Source organism: Bombina bombina, chromosome 1 (genome assembly GCF_027579735.1).
Source record: "Bombina bombina isolate aBomBom1 chromosome 1, aBomBom1.pri, whole genome shotgun sequence".
Taxonomy (NCBI): Eukaryota; Metazoa; Chordata; class Amphibia; order Anura; family Bombinatoridae; genus Bombina; species Bombina bombina.
This window is the reverse complement of record NC_069499.1, coordinates 476,740,184-476,750,895: the sequence shown is the minus strand read 5'-3', so window position 1 is coordinate 476,750,895 and position 10,712 is coordinate 476,740,184. Positions and strand designations below refer to the sequence as shown.

At 35.8% G+C, this 10,712-nt stretch overlaps 1 protein-coding gene across 1 annotated transcript in view; it reads left to right on the top strand.

The window, feature by feature from the left end:
• SESTD1 (SEC14 and spectrin domain containing 1) overlaps positions 1-10,712 on the top strand; it is a 404,487-nt gene that overhangs the window by 282,078 nt on the left and 111,697 nt on the right. The window contains exons 10-12 of the mRNA XM_053698514.1: positions 6,858-6,980; positions 9,010-9,204; positions 10,044-10,158. Of these exons, the coding sequence (XP_053554489.1) occupies positions 6,858-6,980; positions 9,010-9,204; positions 10,044-10,158 (433 nt within the window). The remainder of the gene's footprint in view (positions 1-6,857; positions 6,981-9,009; positions 9,205-10,043; positions 10,159-10,712) is intronic.

Genomic DNA, 10,712 nt, shown 5'->3' with positions numbered 1-10,712 from the left:
TAAAAACCACTATTGCATAGTACCTAGAACTTCAGAAAGATGTGTGGAAGTGCAGCTCGTAGTGTGGTTCCTCTTGGCAGCTCTCTCCGCATCCAGAAAGACCACCTGCTACGACTACTGTGTATCTGATCACGTGACTCCTATTACGTAACGTCAGTGGTAGAGTCCGATTATTCTCCGGTGTAATGGATAACTGTAGCGCTACAGCTTGGTGACTCCGATGAACCCCTGTGAGTGAGGTGCGATAGTCTTTATCACTTATGTTCCAACAAGAACCATATAGATCGCCTCCCTCCGTTTCTTACAGAGATATTTTTGGGTAGATAGGTACAAAACAGGAAAGTCCTGTTAAAAGTTATGCAGTGACAGGAACGTTCCTAGTCCGTATCATCCATCTACGCAGGGGCTTTACCATATTTGAATGTCCATTTAAATAGACCTCCCTTAGCTCTAATTTGTGGTTGGATGTTGATCCTTAATGTGGAATTAAGAAATGATGTGGGGAATGGAGTTTTAAAACATAACTATACAACATTGGTATTCATACATTCGCATATATTGTGGTTATATATCTTACGATTTTTATTTGTCTTTCCACAGAATTAGTAGTATTAATAAGGTCAGTTTCTAAGTTAGTAAGAACATATAAAATATGCAACATATCGATAATTAAACCAAGCAAATTGCTTTCTGAGGAGTGAACATATAGAAGGAATATTTATATACTCTTATTCAAGATAAAGAATACTCAGTTAGGATCTTAAATAGTTATGTCATAGATCTCTCATCTTATGTATACATATTTCCATAAAAGAGGTTATCATATAGAGAATGCAGCACATCATAGTAGAACCAAGCAGATTTCCTTCTAAAGATTAAACATATAGAAAGTGCGTTTATGTACTAGTGCAGTTACTCAAATAAGACTAAATAAACAATTCAGGCGATCACAACTTAAATCTCTTATCCTATTTCAACCCCTTACATGGGTATTTACAAAAAAGGTGTAATATCTAACTCTGAATTTAGTCCTAAAGGATAGAGAGTTTTCATTTTAAGGAGGCGTTGTTCCATATTGCCGCCTCTCCAGTTAGGTACAAATTTATAACACCCCAAAATTGAAAGTCTTTTACATTATTTGCGTGTATTTCTCTAAAATTAGTATATAGATAGGTATCTAAATTACCCCTATCTATGCAGGCAGGGCCATCTTTAATATTGACTGGACCCTGGGCAAACATTTTCTTGGGTCCCCCCCCCCATGCAATTTCGCTCTCCACCCCAACATCCCAAAAAAACAACTAAATCAATTTATTTTATTTAATTGATCCACTGCTGGGCTAATCATTAAAAAAAAAAACTTGCAATATGTGAAACTGGACCTAAGCAGTACTAATAAGTAAATAAATATATAAATTCCTCCACTGTGGATTAATTTAATATGCTTTTGAAAGGGATTCTGGTGTGATATTAGCTGGTTAAAGAGATTTAGGGCAGCCAACAGGAGCAAAGCATTTATGTATGTATGTATGGGGTACTTGTAAAGCACGGCTAATCACCCGTAAGGGTCTCAAGGCGCTACTCATTTTATCGACCTCTGAAGGATGAAAGGCTGAGTGGACCTTGCCCGGGATCGAACCTTAGTTTGCTACAGAGCTCAGCAACCTAAGCCAAAGCAAGGTAAAGACTGAGGAGGAAGCATGGAGGTGCAGACAAATATACGTTTACTGACTGGAACAGCAGAACTACTATGGGAAGCTGTAAAATCTGAGACAGAGAGAGAAAAAAAAACTATAAAAATAAACCTTACCTTAATGTGTGACGTATCATCAGCCACAGCAGCACATGTCACTTCTTACAAGTTCCCTCTCATCCTGCACTAGACAATGCTGCATGGGGGAGGGGCGTGTGTACACTCACTTATTCTTCCCACTGACACCTTTCTACAAAGCACTGTTCCCCTAACAAACTTCAGTTAGTTGATCACAGCAGAAAGAGCAGGGCTAAGGGGACCAGCAGACTGGGTGCTGTCTGACCAAAGCTGCATGGATACAGATGAGTCATACAGCTTCAAGACTGAAGAGAGCAGTGTGTGCAGCTGCACAGATGCTCAAATCCTCACGTGCCTGCCACTCCAGCTTTCTGCTGCATGCGCCTATAGTCAGCCCTACCCAGAAACAATCCCCACCACTAGAGCAGTTACCTAGTAACAGTGGTAACCCCAGCAGGACCTTTTCTGATGCAGTGGGATTGGCTGGATGCCGAGTTAGGGCTTAGCATTCAGTGCTGCTCAGTGCACATCTAGAACAGCACATGGCACTAGCTTGGAATGTCACTTTTGACTGCGACAGTATTAGGAATGACTGTGTGCGTCCCCCATGTCACATGACATCGGACTCTTGGGCCCCTCGACAAAGACTGGGCCCTGGGTAGCTGCCCCTTTTGCCCTGTGTTCAAGACGGCCCAATGCAGGAGAGGTGTTCCCTGATCCTCTCTCTTAGGGTCCTAGTAGTTTCCCCTATATAACAATTTTATACAAACATTCAATAATATATATTACGTATCTATCTTGACATCTAATTGTTTCTTTAATGCTTAATTTGAATTTATTAATCAGTGATTCAATACTTTTAATTTTATTACCATGTTTACACCCAAAACAAGGGAAGAATCCTTTAAGGGGGTTACCTTCTAAACTGATTTCTGTATTATGTTTATCTGTTTCATTTCACTTGGAGCTAATACACTTTTTATATATGTAGCTTTTTTATAGATTATATTAGGGCGTTCTGGAATTTGGTCCCCTATCACTGGGTCAGTTTGAATGAGGCCAGGGTTTTTTAAGAATTCTTGCCATAATCGCCTTGTCCGTGTTGAAATCAGAGATGAATTGAACATCTAATTTGGGACTGTCTTTTTAAGTATTTTTATTTTTATCTTTGTAGATCAAAAGGCTTTTTTTGTCTATTTTGTCTACTTATGTTTGCGCCATAATTTCTGGGTTATAACACCTCTCAGTAAACCTTTTTTCCAGAAGATTTGTTTATCATAATTCATAACGTTTGAACAATTTCTTTTTATTCGTATGTTTTGGCCTTTGGGTATGTTTTCTTTCCAACAACTTAAATGACAACTTCTATAGTGTATGAAGTTGTTAGCGTCCACTTCTTTAACTAATTGTTCATCGATAACATCTATTTCTAAATCAAGGAATGTTATATGATTGGGACTAAATTGATGAGTGAAGCATAGGCTTTTATTGTTATTATTCATATCACTATGTATCCCTGCCAGATTAATATTATATCATCGATATATCTTTTATATTGGCACCCAGCTCATGCCCAGGAAAAAATTCTTCTTCCCATACCCCCATAAAGAGGTTGGCATAGCTGGGTGCGACCCTAAGAGAGAAGATCAGGGAACAACTCTCCTGCATAGATAGGGGTAATTTAGATACCCATTTATATACTCATTTTAGAGAAATAAACGCAAATAATGTAAAGGACTTTAAATTTTGGGGTGTTATGAAATTAGTATCTAACTGGAGAGGGAGCAATATGGAACGCCTCCTTAAAATGGAAGCTGAACTTATTTATCAAATGGATACTCTCTATCCTTTAGGACTAAATTAAGATTTAGATATTACACCTTTTTTGTAAATACCCATGTAAGAGGTTGAAATAGGATAAGAGATTTAAGTTGTGATCGCCTGAATTGTTTATTTAGTGCTTATTTGAGTAACTGTACTAGTATATAAACGCACTTTCTATATGTTTAATTTTTAGAAGGAAATCTGCTTGGTTCTACTATGATGTGCTGCATTCTCTATATGATGACCTCTTTTTTGGAAATATTTATACATAAGATGAGAGATCTATGACAACTATTTAAGTTCCTCATTGAGTATTCTTTATCTCGAAGTTTCTATAAGAGTATATAAATATTCCTTCTATACGTTCACTCTTTAGAAAGCAATTTGCTTGGTTTAATTATCAATATGTTGCATATTTTATATGTTCTTACTAACTTAGAAACTGACCTTGTTAATACTACTAATTCTGTAGAAAGATAAATAAAAATTGTAATATATATAACCACAATATCTGCGAATGTATGAATACCTATGTTGTATAGTTATGTTTTAAAACATTTCCACCTTAACTCCATTCCCCACAGCATTTCTTAATTCCACCTTAAGTATCAATATCCCACCACCAATTAGAGCTAAGGGAGGTCTATTTAAATGGACATTCAAATATGGAGTAATACAAGTCTTGATAAGCCCAGTCTGGGACGAAACGCGTAGATGGATGATACGGACAAGGAACGGTCCTGTTACTGTATAACTTTTAACAGGACTTTCCTGTTTTGTACCTATCTACCCAAAAATATCTCTGTAAGAAATGGAGGGAGGCGATCTATACGGTTCTTGTTGGAACATAAGTGATAAAGACTATCGCACCTCACTCACAGGGGTTCATCGGAGTCACCAAGCTGTAGCACTACAGTTATCCATTATACCGGAGAATAATCGGACTCTACCACTGACGTTACGTAATAGGAGTCACGTGATCAGATACACAGTAGTCGTAGCAGGTTGTCCTCCTTGACGCGGAGAGACCCGCCGAGAGGAACCACACTACAAGCTGCACTTCCACGCATCTTTCTGAAGTTCCAGGTACTATGCAATAGTGGTTTTGACCGTGAATCTTTGAGACATTGGTTTCTCTGTTCTGTATGCGCTAATCAGCGCTACTCCCCTCAGCTTACTGGTGGTTGTTTGGTGGTGCTTTTTTCACGCTAATCTAAAGACTCTTGCAAACATATCTAAGCGTGCTCATATAATTCCTCGGCCTGGGAATTATGTACTGATTTGATCAGGACTTCTTATAGTTTGTATTTTATTTTATTTTTTGTCCAGGAAGACGTCCCTTCTATATTTTATTGTGTCAACTCGAGTTATTAAGTTGCTTCACATTAAATGTTTGAACTTTTAGTTATTTTGTCATTTCATTTTATTACATGGTAAATTTCAACTGTTACATATAATATATCTTACCCTTGCTTCACATTATATATTTTAACTTTTAGTTATTTTTTCATTTCTTTTTGTTACATGGTAAATTTAAACTGTTACATATAATTTATCCAATCCATGCATTTAGCGCTACCTTTTCTTTCTTTTTTGGGTTCAGGAGATAACCACTGTGTCATTGTATTACCTCTAGTTGTTATAGTTGGCCTAATTTAGAGGAGGCTTAAATATTTTTTTTTTTTTTCCTAAAACAATTTGTAGATGTTTACATAATCTATTGCCTTAAATCATTACAGCTTTAAGCACCTTTCAATGCTTAATGAAATTATAGGTGGTTATAAATTTAACCATGGACTACTACTATTCTGAATTTGAATAGTTGGTCTAACATACTTGGACAATTTTAGTAATTGACCACATTTAGGCTCTTATCGCTGTAAAAAACAAAACAAGAAAGTGCTCCAATGGCGCAGTACCTGTGAGTGTAAATCCTCTGTATCAAATAGCATACAATAGAAGATATACTCACCTACATTGCGCAGTATAAACAGTGCAGACCGTGTAGTCTGGGGTAATTTGCAGATTCCCAGCTAGCTGAATCTTCAGCAATCTGCAACCTGGCGTCAGGTGACATTGTGTTGATTATACATGTGAGAAACTTCCACCGTACAACTGTATAAATCTACTACAGATACAGGTTAAATGTGACCCCCTAAAATATTCAGGGGGATTTTAACAAAATACTATTTAAAAACAATTTTAATATATTAATATCCAGCAGCGTATTTCTAATCACGATTTGGCGCGGTTTCCTCATGCAGTATAATAAAATTCACATCCATTACCTGTATTTAAACCCATCTATTTATTATGTTCCAGGGAACAACCTTCCAAAGGGTATGTCAATCCCAGCTGTTCTTTATTATTAAATATCCACTTACCAGTTTATTGCTAATGTTACCTTTCACCACTGAGCCAACATTGATGACGTCATCATCATTCGCCTATTGAATGACAGTGATGACATAATTTTGTAGTATGCTGCTAAGTGAAGCACAAAATTAAAAAAAACAACCAAAAAAAAAAAATGTACATTTCATCATCATTATTAGCATTAAACACTCGGCTAATGGCGGCTTTATCTTTTAATACGATCAAGATGTGGATGTGTTGCAACCTCCTGTTTCCTCTCTGAGACGCTGCTTGCAACCTATTCACTTATAAGTTATCCTTCGGATATTGTGGTTCCTGGCTCCCTTGCAGTTGATACCACTTCATAGGTAAGCCTACCTCAATGAGTATTTTCTGGAGGCAGGATTGAATGAATTGACTTTTCACTGATTGCTTCTGCTATTGTACCCAGTACTTCTCTAGATGACCAAGTCATGTTCTGGAATATACCTTGAGAATCAGGTATATGTTTTATATTTAAGTATGCCGGTGTATTGTAGGGTTATGGATTTATATGTGTGTCAATATGCTCATTTGGGCAACTTATATATTAGCCTATATTATCTCAGCATCAAGAAGACCATCGCACCCAGCTGTCTTTTTAAATAAGGTTTTGTTTATCACCTACCATTGTTATTTTTTTAGCCTTCTCTGAAGTCTTAACACAAACCTACAAAATGATTATAAGAGAACCTAAACATAACACCATCATTTACTCTTTTCAATTAAATATAGAAAAGGAGAAGTATACAGAGTGCTCTCTTGTGTATCCAACTGTTTTGTTTTTTAAATCACAAAATAAAAAAGTATATGACATTTTAATAAAAATAAGATTTTTTTCTTTATTGATTTTTTTAAATAAATATAGGTTGTAAATTGGCTTGAAGGGCCGGGTTCAGACCAGCTAAGGACGCAGTGGGGGATTGGAGACTCCATTAGAGCTTCTCAGGCTCTGCAACAGAAACATGAGGAGATTGAGAGCCAGCACAGTGTAAGACTTGTCTAACCAATGTACAGTTCCAAAGTTTACCTGTAAATAGAAAAATATTTAAAATAAATATTGAAGGGTAATATCATAAAGAGGCTCAACTCAAATACTGCCTTGTTACTATTTTGTAATACTTCATTCACATTCTTTCTACACTATTATTTAAAGGGATATGAAACCCCCATTTTTTTCTTTCATGTTTCAGATACAGCATGCAATTTTAAGCAAATTTCTAATTTACCCCTATTAAGTTTTCTTTGCTCTCTTGGTATCTTTATTTGAAAGGTCAGGAATGTAAGCTTAGGAGCCAGCCCATTTTTGGTTCATCACCTGGGTAGCTACATTTAGCCACCAATCGGCAAGCTCTACCCAGTTGCTGAACCAAAAATTGGCCAGCTCCTAAGCTTACATTCCTGCTATTCAAATAAAGATACCAAGAGAACAAACTTGATAATAGGAGTAAATTAGAAAGATGCTTAAAATTGCATGCTCTATCTGAATCATGAAAAATATGTGGTTTTATATCTCTTTGTTTAAATATTAAGTTATAATTTATTCCTTCTGTGCATAATTGCATTTTGTATCCTGCTCTTCCACTTTCAGAATGCAATCTCAATGCTTATACACGGCATTGCACTTGTTTATTAAAGGGACTTAGCTTAAAGGAACACCAGTCAAAGTTAAACTTTCCTGATTCAGATAGAGCAGCTTTACAATTCACTTCCATTAGTAAAATATGCAGAATATTTTTATATGCAAACTTTTTGAAGCACCAACTCATACTGAGAATGTGCAAGAATTCACAGTATATACTCTATGCATTTTGTGATTGGCTGCTGGCTGTCAGATGATGCAAGGGGAAGGAAAATGGCACTAGCATTTAAATTTCTCAAAAAAAAAATGTTATTGCATAGTCTTTTTATTATGCATTTGTTGGTTATTTAATTCTACTGTATTTAATAGTCCTTTAAATGGATTGGATAGAACAACTTCTCAGTTTACTGGTATTATGACTTTTGCTTAGTTCTCTTGGCATAGTTTGTTAAAGAGTAATCCTAGGTAAGCCCAGCAGTGTGCATTTGTCTATAACTATCTGGTAGCAGTGTTTGCAACAATGTTTACAGCAGTATTATACATAGTGGCCAACACTGCTGCCGTAGAATGCTAAATACACAAGAACACTCCTATCAACTTGCCTAGGTTTACTCTTCAATAAACAATACCAAGAGAACAAAGCAAATTTGATAATATAAGTAAATTTTAACGTTTTTTAAAATTGCATGTCAGACTCCCTTATCTGGCAACTGAGAACACTTTTAAATTTGTATTTCAAAGTTTGAATTATTATTCTTGCTCCATGTTATTAAATGATCAACAGCTACTGTATTATTGTGTTATATTAGAGTCATATATTAGAATAATAAAATATTAATGTTTTCTTCAAAAAAGATGGTAGAATTGCAGTATATATTATTAAAGGGATACTAAACCCAATTTTTTTCTATTATGATTCAGATAGCGCATGCAATTTTAAGCAACATTCTAATTTACTCCTATTATCAAGTTTCCTTCATTCTCTTGCTATCTTTATTTAAAAAGCAGATATGTAAAGCTTAGGAGTCGGCCTATTTTTGGTTCAGAACCTGGGTTATGCTTGCTTAGTGGTTTTCTAAATATAGCCACCAATAAGCAAGCGCTATCCAGGGTGCTGAACTTAAAATGGTCCGCTCCTAAGCTTTACATATCTGCTTTTAAATAAAGATAGCAAGAGAACGAAGAAAAATTGATAATTGTGGTAAATTAGAACGCTGCTTAAAATTGCATTCTCTATCTGGATCATTAAAGAAAAAATGTGGGTTTTGTATCACTTTAAGAATTAGTCACATAATTGAGGGAAAATTGAGTTTTGCTGGGGTTTTTTTGTTTCTTTTACAAAAGTGTTACTGGGTGTAGACCAAATACATTAATATGGAATGATGTGTATAAAACAATCTGAGCCGTACAAACTGAACAAAATAATCTGTCTCTGTAGGAATGGTTTGCAGTGTATGTTGAACTAAATCAGCAAATTGCTGCTCTGTTGAATGCTGGCGATGAAGAAGATTTAGTAGAATTGAAGACTTTGCAGCAACGACTTAGTGATGTCTGCTATCGCCAAGCCAGCCAATTAGAATTTCGTCAAAATCTTCTCCAGGCAGCATTAGAATTTCATGGCGTTGCCCAAGAAGTGAGTGTTTAGATCTTATGATAAAAAATACTTTGCTATGAGTGTTTGCTACTTACAGTTTTATTCTACTTACTTTCATAATCATCTGCTTTTTGCAGTACTGTGACTGTAGATCAGAGTCTCACAGACACTATTTGAAAAAAGTTGTTTTTTATCTAGTAGTTAACTGGGGGGGGGTTGTGTTTTTTTTATGTTATGTTATAGTATTTGAAATAGCTTGTTTTGCTCATTAAAACCATCACCGATTGTTCTAAACGACATGCAGATAAAATGGGCTGAGTCTGCAGGTAAAACAGGGCCTGCTTGTTATGGATAAACATACTGTCTAATAGGTATTGCAATTCTAATTATTTCTTGTAGGGTTCAGTGAACATAGCCAGCTATTTCAGATACAAAAATCTCTCTTCCTCATACTCCTCCCCCAGTTTACATAGTTTTTCCACAGATAATGTGTTTGATATTCATATTTTCAGTATAGATGGTGGTTTCTAAAGGCAAAAGCAGACATAGCAATTAATTAAATATAAAGTAACGGTTTGCAAACAATTTAATACACTCCAGAAAAAGAAATGGACCATTGGGAGCACATTAAAGGGAAGAAAATTGTATCTTTTAGGACTCCTTTGTGCGGTATATTCACAGTTCTAAAAATAAAACCTTCTGACTCTGTTATTCTGTCGCACTGTTTTCTGTACTTTATGCTCATAGTGATATACAGTATGTTTTTTCTCTGCCCCTTGCTAGAGATCTAAATCACTTATTTTGTTCAGATGAGCATTAGCATGGGATTTACATTGTTCTAAAATTATGCATAATGCTTTCTAAATATTGTCTCTCAGTTATCACAGCAACTGGATAGCTTACTGGGAATGCTTTGTGTTGATGTGGCCCCAACAGATGGTGCAGCGATTCAGCAAACATTAAAACTGCTTGAGGAGAAGTTAAAAAGTGTCGGTAAGGATCAGTCCGCCAAAGATTACTTTGCACGCGCACACAAAAAGCCCTACTGAAGTTAATCATTAAACTGCTTTTCTGCAATGCATGCCGCTGTTGTGCAGAAGCACATTTTGTTTTATTGTTTGTTTTAAATAAAAAGCACAACACCATTGTAATATTTATTATAATAAAGTTTTATCTGTAACCCTTGCAACTCCTCATTAAATCCATATTTAGAAAACAAATGCGGGAAATGAAGTCTTTCCATTGAAATTGGAACTTTAAACATTTGATGCAATTGTTTAAAAAAAAAATAGAAGTACTTGTCACAACAGTGTCTTTACAGTGTATGCTAATATAGAAGAAACGGCTACCTTCGGCACTTGCCCACAGAAAGGGCACTCACATGAATTGTAGCCATATTGTTTATGGATTGACTGCAAGAACGCTTCCAGCCAATATAACGTATTCACAAGTGCACAGCTTTTTGTGTCCATGGAGGATATAAAATGTCTGTTTACCTTTTTTATTTTTCTATACACCAGCCCTTGCTTTGATATTTTTCGAGCTGC